The 19,046-nt window shown below is 39.4% G+C and overlaps 1 protein-coding gene across 1 annotated transcript in view; it reads left to right on the top strand.

Annotated features, from left to right (window-relative positions):
- SHROOM4 (shroom family member 4) overlaps nt 1–19,046 on the top strand; it is a 348,365-nt gene that overhangs the window by 277,473 nt on the left and 51,846 nt on the right. The window contains exon 5 of the mRNA XM_055123334.1: nt 5,433–5,494. Within this exon, the coding sequence (XP_054979309.1) occupies nt 5,433–5,494 (62 nt within the window). The remainder of the gene's footprint in view (nt 1–5,432; nt 5,495–19,046) is intronic.

The following is a 19,046-nucleotide window of genomic DNA, read 5'->3' as shown; positions in this document are numbered from 1 at the left end:
CTAATATGATTGGGGTAGCAAGGATGTCCTCTTCAGAATTAGGTAATAGAGGCTTAGCTGTGAGTCCAAAATTCTTGGAAAGGGCAAAATAACTGCAGCCTCATGAGCTGCCGCTGCCAGGGAGGCCACACTTACTAGGCGCTCTACCTGTGCAGGGTGCAGTGTGTTGCTTCAGTGCCTGCCTGGCATTTGGAGTTCACTATTGGTGACCCTGGGCCTCACAGGGTTTCCCCAACCAAGCATTCCACAGGGGCGGGAAGGGGGCCTTCAGGGTCACAGGTCCTTTCGCTTGCCACTCCCAGCAGAAGCTTCACCTGTGCAGGGACCGGAGGGTCACTTCAGTGCCTGCAAGGGGTTTGGGGCTCACTTCTGGCACTCCTGGAGCTCGAGGATTTTCCCCAGGCCAGGTGCTCCACAGGGCCCTTGGTCAGGAAGGGGTCTGAGAATTTTTTATTCATATAACTTGCATAAAAATCATTGGGGATGAAAGAAACTTTGCATAAAGAGTGCCTACACTTCTATTTTATGTTGAGAACTAAAATAGCTACTCTATAGAGAATAAATAGAGTAGTACCATATAGGAAGTGGCACGAGAAGTGACTAGGAATGGGTGCAAAGGAAAGTTTTTTGGATAATGATGAACATGTTCTGTATCTAGATAAGAGTTTAAGTTACCTGCTTCCCTCCACCAATCACCTAGGAGTGGGAGGAGAGTTTGTATTTCATAGCTGTAGAGATTAGTCAGCATTCATGGGATGTGAATTTCACTGCAAGTAAATTTTGTTTGAAAACATTACAAGCGATTGTTGAACTTAATGGTGTATGTGTTGAAATGTTTAAGGTATATATTTGAAGTATATTATGTAATAACATTTTATAATTTTAAGCATACAAATGTTAGACTGTTTTGTTTTCATAATTAAGATTTCATAATTTTAATGCTATTGCAAATAATATTTTAAATGACAAGTTAGATTTGTTGCTATTACATAAATATCAATTAAATTTTGTATATTAGACTTGTGTTCTGTGGTCTTGCTAAAATTGCTTATTAGTTCTAGAGGCATTTTGGTAGTTTTAGATATCTATAAACAGAAATAATTTTATGTGTTCCTTTCATTGTATGTGCTTTTTATGGGAACAGGGGGGCTTATTGCACCATCTAGGATCTTCAATACAATGTTTAATAGAAGTAGTGAGATTATGAAGTAATGTTTTGTTATTCATCTTGTTGTTGGTTTTTTTTTTTGCTTTTTTGGATCACACCCGGCGATGCTCAGGGGTTACTCCTGGCTTTGCACTCAGGAATCACTCCTGGAAGTACTCAGGAGACCATATAGGATGCTGGGATTCGAACCTGGGTTGGCCACGTGCAAGGCAAACGCCCTACCTGCTGTGCTATCACTCCAGCCCCCTGTTATTCATCTTTTATTATGAAGTTTTATGTTACCAGTAGGCTTTTGTAGTTACTGTTTAACACCTTATAGTCCTAGTTTGTTTGGAACAGCTGTTTACGGAAGAGGAATTTTTTTTCTAATGCCTTTTCTGTATCTATTGAGACAGTTATTTCTGTTTTCTCTTTTAGTTTACTTATGTAGTGAATTACATTAATTTTTAAAATAAGAATAAGCTATTTGAAAGTTAAAAGAAGAACCATTGAAAGATATATTCTACTTAGTCTTGATATAGTATTTCCTCTTTTAGGCTGAAGTGATAGTACAGACTTTAGGGCATGTGTTTTTCATGCAGCCAACTCAGGTTTGGTCTCCAGCACCCATATGACCCCCTGAGCACTGCCAGGAGTAACCAAGCACCTTCAGGTGTGGCCCAAATACAAAACAAAACAAAAAAATTAAAAGTGAACCATTGCTAGGATAATTTCTACTTACTCTTGTGTTGTTATCCCATTTTATATGTTTATTTGCTAATATTTGGGCACAGCGGGTAGGGTGATTGCCTTGCATGTGGGAACTGGGTTCGATTCCTCATCCCTTTCCGAGAGCCCGGCAAGCTACTGAGAGTATCCCGCCAGCACAGCAGAGCTTGGCAAGCTACCTGTGGCGTATTTGATATGCCAAAAATAGTAACAACACATCTCACAATGGAGACATTACTGGTGCCCATTCAAGCAAATCTATGAACAATGAGATGACAGTGCTACAGTGCTACATTTTATCATTTATCATATAAGAACTTGTGTCTGTGTTTCTCAAGGATTTTAGTCTACGGCTTTCTCTTAGTGCCTTAATTTTGCATGTCAATATTTTGGGCTTACAAAGGAGTTAGAAGACAGTCCTTTCTCCTCTATATTTAGAATGGTTTCTGTAGAATTGATTTTCTTTATCTTTTTTGGTTGAAATCTCCATTGAAGCTCTATAGACCTGGATTTTCCATTTTTGGAAAGAGTTTTAAGTAAAAATTTAGTTTTCTTTAACAGATATTGGGTAATTTAGATTATGTTTTTTCTTAAGTAAGCTTTGGTAGTTTGTCAAATAATTTATCTCATTTAAGTTTTGAAATTTATGGGGAGAAGTCATTTGAAATGCATTAAGAATTTTAGAAGGATTGGTGGATAAAGAAGTGACAGATATTTGATAAGAAAAATATGCTACAATAGTATACAATCTAGGCACTTGGTATATGAATGTGCATTGTAAACTTGTTTAAATTTTCTGTATTTTAAAAATATTCATAACATAATGATGAGAAATTGAGAGGAAGTATAAAATAATGGTTTAAGGTCCCTTATGGCAGGAACCAAACTATTTGGGTCCATATTCTTAAACTTAACAAAAACAGAAGTAATAATGGCACCATCTTACTGTGTTGGTTGTGAGGATTAAACTATATAATATATGTGTTCCTTAGAATTGCAACTGCCATGTAGTACTCATCCTGTATATGTGTGTAAGTTATTGTCTCTTAAAGTAAGGGAAGACAATATGGGAAAATTACTGAATACTGTAATTTTACTTAGCTCTCACTTGGGTGAGAGCTAAGAGCTATAAAAGTGTCAGTCCAAGGCCAATAACTCTGAAAGGTAAGGGAGTAAAATTATTAAATTGCAGTAATTGGTATTAGCAATGAAGTATATCTATACCTATACTATAGCCATACCTCTTCTTTTGTACTCTGATGGAGGGACACATTGGATTCTCGTTAAACTTACTAAGCAGCTCTTTTTAGCCACAAGATTTTCAGCTATGCGGATGACTATCTTCAAGCTAATATGTCCCCATTTCTTCCTCTGCCACTTGAAAATTTTTGTTGGGTTAGGGTATCCAGCTCAGATTACTAAAGTATTTGTGATGGTTTCCAATAAAAGGCTAAGATCTTTCTCCATTTGGTTGTTAGAAGTTCCAGAGCTCTCTTTTGTTGCATGCTGTTAAGAGAATGAAATTCAGTGCACACTTATATCTCATACTTTATGTCAATTGGTTATGTATCATATTTTCTCACTTAATGATTGTATGAGACAAATTATAATAGGACCAACCTTTCAAATTTTTTTATTTTTCATATTTATTTTTAATTGAATCACATGGCCTACAGTTACAGAGCTTTCATGATCAAGTTTCAGTCATACAATGTTCCAACACCCATCTCTCCACCAGTGTATATTTTCTACCACCAGTATGCCAGTATCCCCCCATATCTCTCCTGCCTTCTATCCCCCAGCCTATAGGTATTTTTCCTCTCTCTCTCTCTCTGTTTCTCTCTCTCCCCTCTCTCCTCTCTCCTCTCCGGCCAGGTGTGGAAGTTGATGTGGAGGTCTCGTTCTGTTCAGCAGGGAGAACCCTTCGTGGGGCGCAGCCGAAAGAATAGACGCAGAGCCCGGAAGAGGGAGAAAAGGCATTTATTCTATGGCAGTTACAGTATTTATACCTCCCTGGTGGGAGGAGGTGATATAGTATGCACTCTGGGACCCCCAATAGAAATGCAGGGTGTGGCATGGGCTTTAGCTAGTAATAAACAAATGCTGATAAGATAAGATCAGTAAGATTAGGAGTGGCAACGTTTGTTAGGTGTGGCATGGGGTTAGCTCGTGATAAACAAATAGTGACAGGATAAGATCAGTAAGGTAAAATGGCTCCCTACACTCTCCCTCCTTTGGGCGTTAGAGTTTGCAGTACAGATAATGAGAGACCATCATGTTTGAATAGGACCACACTTTATAACTTTATAGCTGAGGATGCTGGGGCTCAATAAGGTAATTAGTAACTGGTAATGCCAGGAATTGTACAATATAATGACAAGTAACATTTGCATGTGTACTGCAAACCAGGTACTATTTCAGGTGCTGTATATATATATATTGATAATTTAATGATTTAATAGACACACACACATATATATATATATGTGTGTGTGTGTGTCTATTAAATCATTAAATTATCAAAGCAGTCACTGTTGCTGTCACTATATACTATTGAGTAGTATGAGATAAACCTGTATAGTTTTCCTGAGATCACAAACTTTGTGAAGAACAGGTGTGTGATTTTATGAAGGGCAGGTATAGAATTTGAATCTATGGCATCTAGATTCAGACACTAAGCTCCAAACTGTTCTATACTGCCTTTCCATGAGGGTGATTATAGTTCCAGAATCTCTTCAAGTAAAGAAAGATACCTTGTAGTGATATGGCATCTACTGGGGCAGCAAATTCTTACCTCAGTCCAGACTCACAGCAAGCCAGAAGTTTAAGATGCACAGGCAATTCATATCAGTGTGAGGGAACCAGGAAAAGTAAACAGGGAAGAAGGTTAGGAGTTGCAGCAGCACTTTGGTTTGGCCATTGCTGTTTATTGTGAATCTCCACCGTGCTAAATAGGACATGGACAGGAAGTCCTGGCTGATACTAAGATATTTCACAAGGAGCTGTGGTGATTCTAAAATATAAGTAAGTGGTTCTAGAGGCTCTAACATGCAGGTATGTATAGGGAAATTGGTGGATTAGGGAAACAAACTTCCTGACATCCAGAATCTCTGCATGCCATGTGCTGTGTTAGGCACTCTCTCTGTCTGTATCTTATTTTATCCTCATAATTGCAGAATTGCAAAGGCTGACCTAGTCTTCATTTAGCAGATAGAAAACTAAGGTTCTGTAAGGTCATATCAATTCACTCCAGACCCCCTTTGCAAAAGTCAGAGCAAGAAGCAAACATGTTAAAATGTTTTTATTAATGTGTTTTGGCAAAGAAGTGGAGAAGTAGAGGAAAGCACAGAGCCTCTAGACCACACTGCCCATGTCCCTGAGTTCCAGCAGAAAGGCAGATGTCCATGTTTATATTTCTGTAACATGTATGAGAGAGTAGAAGCATCCAGCTGTGTGGCCTGGAAAGGGACAGATTCCTGACCTCTTCACATTTTTAAAGCCATATGGATACCTGCCTGCTCAGAGCTCTCTAACTTATCAGAATTTTTCCTTGCAGGAATTTCCTGGGGACAAATGGAAACCAATAACAGGAAACAGGAAGACCAGCCAGTCAGGGAGGTAAGTGGCAGCTCGGAGAGCTAGGATGTGCTGGCGCCTCTGAGGCTTCTCTAGAAACTGGTGAGATCTTCATTTTGCTCAGTTTCCTTTGAGGAAACCAATCTGGTGTCCATACCAAAGGCTTGATGCCATAGATTTAATCCACCCTGCCTCCACCAGTAGTTGGGCTTTACAGACTAAACTAACTGTATTATATTAGTTTAAATACAGTTTTGGAAATGTATTCTTGGAATATTATAGGACTCCATGCCCATCAACCCAGAGACCTTCTCATTCACAAGGACATGTGAGACCATACCATACTGAAATACAAATGATAAGAAGAAAAAATGCACCTATTTCCCCCATGTCCATTAGGCAGTTTGTGCTGTTACTGGGGTGCAAAGAGGAAACCATGTCTGCTACTGCTGTGCTTTTGTGCAGAGTTATTGAAAGTTCTTGTTTCTTGGGTACTTCCACCTGTTTTTTTGTAATACTTAATGAGAATTTGTAGTTTGTTTATTAAAAGTTCAAAGGAAGGTTGTGGTGGCAATGTGTTAAAAGAAGGAAAAGGGCAAGGCTATTTTTTAAGTAAATAGATTTTATTTAGAGGTTTCTGAGGGAAGGAGGAAAGGATAAGTGGGAAAGAGAATAGTAAGAATAATGCGCTCAAGAGCGAACGCAGGCTTCTCCAAGGGTGAAGGAAGCCCCTACACATTACCGAGCTTTAGACACAAAAGTATGAAAGCATGAAAGTACACATCTCAAGAGGGGAGATGCGGGCGGCACATGTGTTTGGCCATGTAGGCACAAGCATCACATGGGCTCAGGCAGCATATGCGTGCCAGGGCAAGGCTATTTTAATAAATGGCATAGAGTTGGCAAAAGTTAAAGGGAGAAATTTGTTTGGGAATAAGCCCTTAAAGAAAAATATCTGGAGTGGAGAGTCACACCTTTAATGTGTCAAACATGGCACCCAACACCCATGCTTCCTAGACATGAATCTACATGCCATAAGTGATTATGATTTTCCAAATTGTTCTCTATCAATCTCAGTAGCATTCTCTTTAGTGAAACTCCTTGATATACTCATTTAATTAGTTCTCCAGGCCAAATAATCTAAGAGGCCCCTAAATTTTATTGAGTCTTTAACTCAAACTCCAAATAGACATTTCCTTCACTCCAAAAAGACTCTAAGCTGTGATTTTGTGGGTGCACTTAGAGAGAGAATCCTGACTGCAGATGAATCAGGCTTCTTCAAGGGGTAGGGATGCATTACTTCCTATGTCTTGATGGTATTGTTGGGAATTGTTTTGACTTTCCTTTGATTCTAAAGTCTGGTGAATTATCAGCTTTCTGATTTATGGTGGAAAAGGATAAAACAAAACACTTTTTGTTCATCTACCAAATTATCAATCACTAGGCCATATTTTCCTCATCTCATTTATTCTCCACAATGTTTCATTTTACTACTTACTTTGTAGGTAAGGTTCAGAAAAATTATGTGATTTAGCTGAGATCATATAGCTAGTAAGTGATACAGCTAAGATTAGGACCCAGGTTCGTTTGGCTCCCCAATTCATGCTTGTTACATTATAACTGTTTTAATTAGGATCCTAAGTAAACCTTCAAAGATGATTCCTCAATATTATGTCTCAGAGGTCCTAGGTCTGGGTGAAGATACTATTAGATTCTGTATTTAGTCTTGGTATTTCTGCCCTAAACTAACTTCTTCCATGACTTCACAATGTAGTGAGGAAATGATTTCAGCCCAGTAGATCTGCCAAATTTTCCATATTAGAGTGAGAACTTGAGGAGAGGAATCATTTTCCTTGGTTATAGCTTTCTCTGTGCTTATCACAGTGCTTTTGATAGAGAAGTTGCTCAAGAGATGACTCATCATTTACTTGCCAAATAAAGAAACAGAGCTTATTCCATCATTGAATGGGTAAAATGATGCAAATAATACTGCCTACTAACATTTCTTGAGCAAAGTGCTCTATTTTAGTCACCTTTCAAAGACTTTTACAAGTATTTATTTGTTCTCATTGGTTACATACTATTAGTATCTCTAACAATATAGAAAACCTGAAGCGTACATAGATACGTCATTTGCCTAAAGTGTCACTGCTAGTAAGTTGACCATACCAAGGAAACCTGACATTGAGGTGCTTTTCTAGAATTACCTCTTAGCAGTCAGTGAGGTTGCAGGACTTTTCTCAAAACCATGGGGACAGGGTGATATTATAGCAGGCAGGGTACTTGCCTTGATGAACTGTGTTTGGTCCCAGGTATCCCATATGGTATGCCGAACCTGACCAGGAATGATCCCTATGTGCAGAACCAGGAGTAATTCCTGAGCATCACTGGATGTGATGCCAAAACAACAGCAACAAAAAACTAGTTAATTTTGTTCTTTTTCTAGACAAGCAGGTAAATATTAAAGAAAGCATTAGTGATTACAATACCCACCCACCTATGGCTGGGAAAACAAATCTATACAAAGTTAACTAACAGTCATAACACATGTCCTTTTACAAAGCAACCTATGTGTCACAAACTAAGTTACACACAACATGTGATGTTTTATTTCCCCCAAACTCCATTATATAGGTTTATTATAACCAGGGTCATGGTTTACAAAGGTGAATGTGTATTAGAAAAATACAAAGGCTCATTCAAAAGAGCATGATCAAAAGGATTAAAGCTCAAAGTTTGCGTTTTTACCAAGTTACCCACAGACGGTCCTGGGAACACACTTTGAGAACCACAAAATCAGATAAATAATTTGAGATTCACAGATGCCAAGTTTCTCAAACTCTCATAGCTACTGGAGACAAACTAGAAGTAAATAAAATTTTTGCTGACTGAGATAAGTTGCTGTAGGATGAAAAGTGACAAATGTATGGTATAAATAAGAAGTAGCAGACATAGGGTACATTAGAGGAATAATCCCCACTCCAGTTAAGAGTTCTGACGTTGGAATCAGTCTGCCTCTACTTAAATTCATTTCCTTATAATGTCTAGCTGTGGGAATTTAGCAAATGGTGTCCTTTTTCTTCCCACGCCCACTTCACCTTCTTTATCTTTCACATAAATTTCCTTATTTGTTAAATGAGGTAAGAGTACCTACCTCATATGGTTGTTGTGATGATTATATGAGTTAGTAAAGCATTTAGAACATAAATTGGCATTATAAAATTTCTGTAGATATTATTTGTGATAATGAAAGGGATGAGGGGAGAGTACAGGGCAGGAGCAGGAGGTAGAGACAATTTTGCATCTATCATCCATACATAAGTTTCTCTGGATGTAGAAAGTGGGGTGCAGTGGGAAAGTGGGTCACAAAAATAGACATGTGTGACTTTTGTAGGGAAGGAATGCTTGCTCTCTGAAAACAATATTGTAGAAAATAAAAAGCAGAAGAAAAAGTAGCCTTCTTCCAACCTTTCTAAAATTCTGATTTTTTTCATTTCTCTGCTTGAATTTATCTCTAACTCTAGAGATTTGATATGGGAGGGGTATGGTTATAACTATATAAGTAGGATTTTGCATCCTGATTCTCTTATTCCCACTGAGAATTACTTTGTAAACAATTTTTTATGTTTACATGCAGGCTTCCTCAATAGCTATAAGTGTTAATGGCTGCATAATGCTTCATTGGCATAATGTGCTCTAATTTTCTTAATCATTCCTAAATTGTTAAAAAATATTTTGTTTACAGATTCTTGCTATTATAAAATAATGCTTCAGAAAAAAATTAGTAGCTATAACCTTTTCCTCATTATGAATTATCTCATTAAAAACAATTATCCAGAGTTTTGATTACTAGTTAAAAGAATGTGAGCATTCTTATTGTTCTTGAGCAGATTTTACACAGCTGCTTTCCCAAGGTATTTTACACATTGCTGTTAGAAATATATATGGATACCACTTTGCCCCAGATTTTGACACCAGAGAAAATTTTCTTTCTCTGATGTAATGGGTGAAAATGGTGCCTATTATAATTAATTTTGCTTGCCTTAGTTATATTAGTTTGAAAAATCCATATGCTTATTTAATATTTCCCTGCATCTTCTGTTTATTTTTCAGGTAATTTGTTTCCTAATGTGTTCACAACTTTTGAAAAAAAGGTAGAGCTATACTCGATGATTAGAAATTGGTAAATTATGGAGGTAGTCAGAGATAAGTCTGGAACTGGGGATATGGCTCAAGTAGTAAAGCGTATCCCAGAATGTGAGGCTTGTGTTCAGTCCCCAGCATTTTTATGCCCCCTCAGGCACCACAAGTGTGGCCCTACACCACAACTTTGGTGGTGCTATAAATTGCTGAAAGTAGCTTTACTTCCAATATATATTGACATGTGGAGTTGGACCCTACTTAAAAAATAACAATGATCCAAATAACTTAGAGGAAGTGATTGGCATAATTGGGACTAGTGAACAGGGAAACTTGTTTGGTAGAGATGGAGCATAAATGGAAGTATATAGAAGTTAATAAGGGAGACAAGTAGGTTAATGGAGAAATTTTGTCAATCATTACAGCCAAGGCATGAGAAAGATGAGGAAGGATCAAAGGAAACTGAAGGGAAAAGCAACTATCCAGTAATGGCTTTGACATTTTGGAATCATAATTGGTTTTCAAGAAATCAGACTCTGTCAAGTGATCGGCATAGGCAAAAGACACACAAATATTCTACATCACTAATCACAGGGGAGATGCAATTCAAAACAACATTGAGGAATTATCTCATAACACAGACTGCACACATCAAAAAGAACAAAAGCAACCAATTCTGGCATGTATGCGAGGAAAAAGGCACTTTTCATTATTGTTCATGGAAGTGCTAACTGGTTCAGCCTTTTTGGAAAACAATACGGGAATTCTTTAAAAAGCTAGAAATTGAGCTTCCATACAACCCAGCAATACCACTTCTGGAAATATACCCTGAGGCCCCAAAACACACAGTAGAAATGCTATCTGCGGGGCCGGAGCGATAGCACAGCGGGTAGGGCGTTTGCCTTGCACGCGGCCGACCCGGGTTCGATCCCCGGCATCCCATATGGTCCCCCAAGCACTGCCAGGAGTAATTCCTGAGTGCAAAGCCAGGAGTAACCCCTGAGCATCGCTGGGTGTGACCCAAAAAGCAAAAAAAAAAAAAAAAAAAGAAATGCTAATGCTATCTGCACTTCCATATTCATTGCAGCACTACTCACCGTAGCAAGAATCTGGAAACAATCTCAGTACCCGAGAACAGATGACTGTTTAAAGAAATTATGGTACATCTACGCAATGTAATACTATGCAGTTGTTAGGAAAAATGAAGTTATGAAATTAGCTTACAAATGGGTGGACATGGAGAGTATCACACTGAGCAAAATGAGTCAGAAGGAGAAATATAGGTACATAATGATAGGATTCATTTGTAAGATTAAAAAACATAATATGAGACTACTACCCAAAGACAGTAGAAACAAGAGCCAGGAGGATTGGTCCACAGTTTGAGCTTGCCTCAAGTGCGGAGAGAGGAAGTTAGATAGGATAGAAAAGGAACAACTATGACAATGATAGTTGGAAATGATCATTCTGGATAAGAAGTAGATGCTAAATATAGGTAAAGGAACAAACATAATAACCTATTAGTACCTATACTGTGAACCACAATGCTCAAGGGGAGGCAGACAAAGAGGGAGCAGGGGAGAGAGAAGGAAAATGCCTGCCATAGAGACAGGCTGGGGAGGGTAGTGAGTGGGAAACTGGTGACCTTGGTGGTGGGAAGTGTACACTGGTGGAGGGATGGGTGTTCAAACCCACCATTTACAGCTTTATAACTGTATCTCACAGTGATTCAAGGGTAAAATACCAAGAAAAAAAGTAAAACACCACCTTAAGGAGAGAAAGTGATGGGCATAGAAAATAGAAGGCATGATGGCTCTATGTTTGGGTGTGAAGAGAAGAAATGCATTAGCTTTGCACATAAGTTCAGTTTTTTAACTATACAGCTCAGGTCCAGAGAGACAGTATAGAGAATACTGCACTTGATTTTCATGAAGCTAATCTGGGTTCCATCCACAGTACCCCATATGGTCTGCCAAGCCCACTAGGAGTGTCTCCTGAGCACTGCTATGTTGGATGTGGTCCCAAAATTAAGTCAAACAAATAAACGAAAAGTAATTGTACAAATTGATATATTTTGGTAAATTCCAATCACTGTAAAACCATCATCACAATCCCATTTTAGATCATAGGAACATAGTAGTCTCTCTACAAAAATTCCTTTTGCCACTTATTTTTTTATTTTTATTTTTAAATTTTATTATTATTTTTTAAATTAGTGAATCACCATGGGGGTACAGTAACAGATTTACACATTTTCATACTTATGTTTCCCTCATACAATGTTCAGGCACCCCTCCCTCTACCAGTGTCCATTCTCCACCACCAGTGAACCCAGGATTCCTCCCACCTCCAAATGTCATCCACCCTTCATTCCCCCCCCCCTCTCTGGCAGGGCATTCCCTTTTGACCTCTCTCTCTCCTTTTGGGTGTTGTGGTCTGTAATAGGAATATTGAGTGGCCATCGTATTCAATCTATAGTCTACTTTCAGAACACATCTCCCCTCCCGAGCGGGTCGTCCAACCAGAGCTTACTTGATGTTCCCTTCTCTAACTGAACTGCCTTTTCCCCCAGCATGTGAGGCCAGCTTCCAAGCCATGGACCCAACTTCCTGGTTCTTATTTCTACTATTCTTGGGTGTTAGTCTCCTACTCTGTTATTTTATATTCCACAGCGCAATCATTCTATGTCTATCTCTCTGTTTCTGACTCATTTCAGTTAGCATGATACTTTCCATGTTGATCCACTTATATGCAAAATTCATGACTTCATCTTTTCTAACAGCTGAATAGTATCCCATTGTATAGATGTACCAAAGTTTATTCCCAGAAGTGGTATTGCTGTGTCAAATGGGAGCTCAATTTCTAATTTTTTTGAAAAGCATCCATATTGTTTTCCAGAAGGGCTGAACAAGTCGGCATTCCCACCACAGTATAGAAGGGTCCCTTTCTCCCCACATCCTCTCCAACATCGTTTGCTTTTGTTCTTTAAGATGTGTGTCATTCTCTGTGGTGTGAGGTCGCATCTCATAGTTGTTTTGATCTGCATCTCCCTGATGATTAGTGATGAAGAACACTTTTTCATGTGCCGTTTGGCCATACGTATCTCTTCTTTGGGAAAGTTTCTGTTCATTTCATCTCCCCATTTTCTTATGGGGTTGGATGTTTTCTTCTTATAGAGTTCAACCGGTGCTTTATATACCCTTGATATCAATCCCTTATCGGATGGGTATTGGGTGAATATCCTTTCCCATTCTGTAGATTGTCTCCGTATTCTGGTCACTGTATCTTTTGCGGTGCAGAAGCTTCTTAGTTTAATGTATTCCCATTTGTTTAACTCTGTTTCCAATTGGTCGATCAGTTGCGTGTTATCTCTCAAGGTACTGTTAACGTCAATATCAGAGAGGATTATGCTGACCTTGTCTTCTATGTACCTTATGGATTATGGTCTGATGTTGAGGTCTTTAATCCATTTTGATCTGATTTTGTGCATGGTGTCAGGTCGAGATCTAAGTCCATTCTTTTGCATGTGGTTGTCCAGTTGTGCCAGCACCATTTATAAAAGAGGCTTTCCTTGTCCACTTCACATTTCTTGCTCCCTTAACAAAGATTATATGATCATACATTTGTGGTTGTGTGTAGGGATATTCCACCCTGTTCCATTGGTCTGCAGCTCTGCCTTTATTCCAGTACCATGCTGTTTTAATCGTTACGGCCTTGTAGTAAAGTTTAAGGTTGGGGAGGTTGATGCCTCCCATCATCTTTTTCCCGAGAATTGTTTTAGCTATCCATGGGCATTTGTTGCTCCATATGAATTTCAGGATAGCTTGATCTATTTCTTTGAAGAATTTCATGGGTGTCTTTATAGGTATTGCATTGAATCTGTATAAATCTTTGGGGAGTATTGCCATTTTGACAATGTTGATTCTCCCTAACTATGAGCAGGCGATATGTTTCCATTTCCTCATGTCCTCTTTTATTTCATGGAGCAGCATTTTATAGTTTTCTTTGAAGAGGTCCTTTACTTCCTTGGTTAAGCTGATTCCGAGGTACTTGATTTTCTGGGGCACGATTGTGAATGGGATTGCTTTTTCAAGTCCCTTTCCTCTGACTCATTTTTTGCATATAGGAAGGCCATGGATTTTTGAGTATTGATTTTATAGCCTGCGACTTTACTGTACGGGTCAATTGTTTCTAAGAATTTCTTAGTAGAGGTTTTAGGATTCTCTAGATATATTAACATCGTCTGCAAACAGTGTGAGTTTGATTTCTTCCTTTCCTATCTGGATACTATTAATGTCTTTTTTTGCCTAACAGCTATTGCAAGTACTTCCACTTCTATGTTGAATAGAAGTGGTGAGAGTGGGCATCAATGTCTTGTCCCTGATCTTAGAGGAAAGGCCCTTAGTTTTTCCCCATTGAGCATAATGCTTGCTATGGGTTTGTGGTAGATGGCTTTGACTATCTTGAGGAAAGTTCCTCCAAAACCCATTTTGGTGAGAGTTTTCATCATGAACGGATGTTGGATCTTGTCAAATCCTTTCTCTGCATCTATTGATATGATCATATGGTTTTTATCTTTATTTTTGTTGATATGATGGATTATGTTGATTCATTTTCGAATGTTAAAACATCCTTGCATCCCTGGGATGAATTCCACTTAATCGTGGCGTATGATCTTTTTGATGAGTTGTTGGATTCTATTTGCTAATACTTTGTTGAGGATCTTTGCATTGGTGTTCATCAGGAATATTAATCTGTAATTTTCTTTGTTAGTGGTGTCTTTGTTTGCTTTTGGTATTAGGGAGATATGTGCCTCATAGAAACTGTTTGGGAGAGTTCCTGTTTTTTCAATTTCCTGGAAAAGATTGAGGAGAACTGGCAGCAGGTACTCTTTAAATGTTTGGAAGAATTCACCAGTGAATCCATCTGGACCTTGGCTTTTATTTTTGGGGAGACTTTTGATTAGAGTTTCAATTTCCTTGATATTAATGGGTCTGTTCAAGTATTCCAGGTCTTCTTGGTTCAGTCTTGGGAAATTGTAGGAATCAAGGAATTCAGCCATTTCTTTTAGGTTCTCTTGTTTCGTGGCGTACATACCTTAAAAGTAGTCTCTGATGGTCTTTAGAATCTCGTTGGTTTCTGTTGTGACATCTCCCTTTTTGTTTTTTGATTCGGTTTATTAGGGTTCTCTCTTTCTTTCTTTGTGAGTCTTCCTAGTGGTTTATCCATCTTGTTTATTTTCTCAAATAACCAGCTCTTTTTTTCAATGCATTTACATTTTATTTTTTTAGTTTATTTTTAATTAGAGAGTCATTGTGAGGGTACAGTTACAGATCCATACATCTTTGTGCTCATGCTTCCCCCATACAAAGTTCGATAACCCATCCCTTCACCAGTGCCCATTCTCCACCACCAGTAAACCCAACATCCTTCCCCCCTCCCCAGTCCCGTCTCCCCCCACCCCACCCTGCCACTATGGCAGGGAATTCCCTTTTGTTCTCTCTCTCTGATTAGGAGCTGTGGTTTGTAATAAAGATATTGAGTGGCCATTGTGTTCAGTCTCTAGTCTGTATTCCGCCCGCCTCACCCTTCCCCCACATGACCTCCGACCACATTTTACTTGGTGGTCCCTTCCCTGAGTTACCCAGAATGAGAGACCAGCCTCCAAGCCATGGAAACAATCTCCTGGTACTTATTTCTACTATTCATGGGCATTAGTCTTATAGTCTATTATTCTATATTCCACAGATGAGTGCAATCTTTCTATGTCTGTCTCTCTCTTTCTGACTCATTTCACTTAGCATGATACTTTCCATGTTGATCCACTTATATGCAAACGTCATGACCTCATTTTTTCTAACAGCTGCATAGTATTCCATTGTATAGATGTACCAGAGTTTCTTCAACCAGTCATCTGTTCTAGGGCACTCGGTTTTTTTCCAGATTCTGGCTATTGTAAACAGTGCTGCGGTGAACATATAAGTGCATATGTCACTTCGACTATACTTTTTGGCTTTTCTGGGATATATTCCCAGCAGTGGTATTGCTGGGTCAAATGGGAGCTCAACCTCCACTTTTTTGAGAATCGTCCATACTGTTTTCCAAAAGGGCTGAACTAGCCGGCATTCCCACCAGCAGTGTAGAAGGGTCCCTTTCTCCCCACAGCCTCTCCAACAGCGGTTGCTTTTAGAACCAGCTCTTGGTTTCATTGACCTTTCGGATTGTTTTCTGGGTTTCCATGTCCTTAATTTCTGCTCTAATTTTTATTATTCCTTTCCTTCGGTCTGGTTTGGGTTCCTTTTTCTGGTCTTTGTCTAAGATCTTGAGCTATGAAGTCGAACTACCTATGTAGGCCCTTTCTTCCTTCCTGAGGAATGCTTGCAGAGCTATAAATTTTCCCCTTAACATGGCTTTAGCTGTGTCCCATATGTTTTGGTAGCTCGTGTTTTCATTCTCATTTGTTTCTAGGTATCTTTTTACTTCTTCCTTGATTTCCTCCCTCACATACTCATTGTTCAACATTGAATTGTTTAATTTCCAGGTATTTGATTTGGTTCTACGTGTCTGTGTGTGGTTAGCTTCTATCTTCAGCGCATCGTGGTCTGAAAAGATGGTTGATACAATTTCTATTTTTCCGATTCTATTGAGGTATGTTTTGGGGCCCAGTACATGGTCTGTTTTGGAAAATGTTCCTTGTGCACTGAAAAGAATGTATTTTTTTGGGGGGGTGTAGAGCCCTGTATAAGTCTATTAGGCCTCTCTCTTCAATTTTTTCTTTCAGAGCCAGTGTTTCCTTGCTGAGCTTTGTTCTTCTCGATCAATCCAGAGGTGCTAAGGCGGTATTGAATTTTCCAGCTACTATTGTGCTGTTAGTGATGTCATCTTTAAAGTCTGTTATTAGTTGTTTTAAGTATTTAGACGGTCGTTCATTAGGTGTGTACACGTTTAAGTGTGTGATTCCCTCCTGTTGTATATATCCCTTGATAAATAGAAAATGACCTTCACTGTCCCTTCTAATCTTTTTCAACCTGAAATCTGTGTTGTCGGATACTAGTGTGGCCACTCCAGCCATTTTGAGGGAATTGTTTGCCTGAAGGATTATTTTTCCATCCTTTGACTTTGAGTCTTTGTTTGCTCTGACTGTTCAAGTGTGTTTCTTGCAGGCAGCAGAATATTGGGTTTAATTTCTGGATAAATTTTGCCACTCTGTGTCTCTTGATAGGTGCATTTAGGCCGTTGACATTGAGAGATATTATTGTCATGGGGTTTTGTATCATCTTTCTGTGGGGTTTGTTGTTCTTATTGAGTTCCTCCTTGTCTTACAATAGCCCCTTTAGACCTTCTTTTAAGTTTGGTTTTGAGTCTATGAAGTTCCTGAGCTGTTGTTTATCTGAGAAATAGTGTATGGTTCCTTCAAGTTAGAGCAAGAGTTTATCCAGATAAAGTATTCTTGGTGAGACATTCATTTTGTTGAGCTTTTTCACTATGTCCCACCATTGACTTCAGGCTCGGAGAGTTTCCTGAGAGGTCTGCTGTAAATCTGAGTGGTGCTCCTTTGTATGTGATTTCCTTCTTTGACCTTGCTGCTTGCAGAATTGTGTCTCTATCTACAGCATCCGTCATTCTGACTATGATATGCCTTGGAGTCTTTTTATTTGGGTCTCTTTTTGCTGGTACTCTTTGGACTCCTTGGATCTGGATGTCTGCCTTCTCCAGCTCTGGGAGTTTCTTTGCAATGATGTCTTTGACTGTGTTTTTTTCATTGGGGTTACTTTCCCTGTGCTTCTGGTACTCCAATGATTCTTGTGTTGTTCCTCTTGAAGTCATTCCCAAGGAGTCTGATTTGTTCTCTAGTCATTTTGAGGTCTTTTGCCATTATTTGTTGTTGTCTGTGAGCTTTGTGTAGCTCATCTTCAAGCTCACTGATTCTGTCTTCGGCTGTAGTCATTCTACTGTTGAGGGCTTCTACTGAGAGTTTTTATTTCATCTACCGATTCCTTTATTTGTGTGAATTCTGTTCATAGCTTTGAAATGTCTGCTCTCATTTCTTCCTGCATTTTTTGGTAGACCATTCCAATTCTTCATTCATATCCTCCCTTAATTTATTGCACGTCTGTTCCATGGTTGCTTGGAGTACGTTGACGCTCCTTAAGATTTCCTCTCTGAATTCTTTTTTTTTTTTTTTGCTTTTTGGGTCACACCTGGCGATGCACAGGGGTTACTCCTGGCTTTGCACTCAGGAATTACCCCTGGCGGTGCTCAGGGGACCATATGGGATGCTGGGATTTGAACCCGGGTTGGCCACGTGCAAGGCAAATGCCCTACCCGCTGTGCTATCTCTCCAGCCTCTCTCTGAATTCTTTATCTGAGAGGTCGTAGATGTGAGTAGCCCCTGTTGAGGTTTCTGGAATCTTTTCTTCTCCCTCTCTTCGTGGAGGGGATTTTTGCTGTTTCTTGATATTGTTATGGAAGTATAGAGTTGAAACCTTTTAGTTGTCTGTTCCTATTCCCTCTTGCTGTGGGGAGGGGGGGGTCTGTTTGTGCTATTGCTGATGGCAGCCTACTTCCTAATCTCGAGTTCTTCCTTACTCATCAGGCACTCTTCCTGATTGATGTGGGGCCTCTATTGAAGGCTTAAGGCTATGTTCTCTTTACAAAGGTTTTGTACAGCTATTATTATTCACTTATAGTTTTTGTGAAGTTAGAATTAGCTAATGGGCTATTTTGCATAGAGTGATTGAGATGGCTAGGGTGATTTTCAAAGAAACAGACTATACCTATTACACTGAAGCAAAAAGAATATCTGAGGCCTTGTTAGTCTCTTGGCAGGAGGCCACGCCCCTTTTGAGACCACCCCCCCAGATACAGGCCACACCCCCAGTATGCTCTTGGAATTACCTGGAGTCAGGGGCAGTATTAGGGAGCCAGGAGTGGAGGCGCCGTGAGGGAAGGCAGGGCTGGGCGGCTGCTGGACAACCCCAGCTGGTTGGCCGCTTGGGAATCGGCGAGGACCCAGGCCTTTTTGCCACTTATAGTTCTTTCCTACTGCCACCTTCAACCTCAAGCAACCTCTAATCTGCTTCCTCTCTGTGCATTTTCCTATTTTATGTATTTCATATATAAGTATTCATACCATGGGTGAACTTTATGCATACATGTCTTCTTTAACTTAGCATGCATTAGCAACTCATTTGTATTATAGTATATATCAGTCACTGTCACTGTCATCCCGTTGCTCATCGATTTAAGCGGGCACCAGTAACATCTCCATTGTGAGACTTGTTCTTTCTCTTTTTGGCATATCGAATACACCACGGGTAGCTTGCCAGGCTCTGCCGTGCGAGCTAGATACTCTCGGTAGCTTGCTGGGTTCTCCGAGAGGGGCGGAGGAATCGAACCCGGGTAAGCGTTCTACCCGTTGTGCTATCGCTCTAGCCCATATATCAGTATTTTG

Source organism: Sorex araneus, chromosome X, assembly GCF_027595985.1.
Source record: "Sorex araneus isolate mSorAra2 chromosome X, mSorAra2.pri, whole genome shotgun sequence".
NCBI classification, from domain to species: Eukaryota; Metazoa; Chordata; class Mammalia; order Eulipotyphla; family Soricidae; genus Sorex; species Sorex araneus.
Note: the sequence above shows the minus strand (reverse complement) of the source record. Positions and strands in the feature narration are given on the sequence as shown.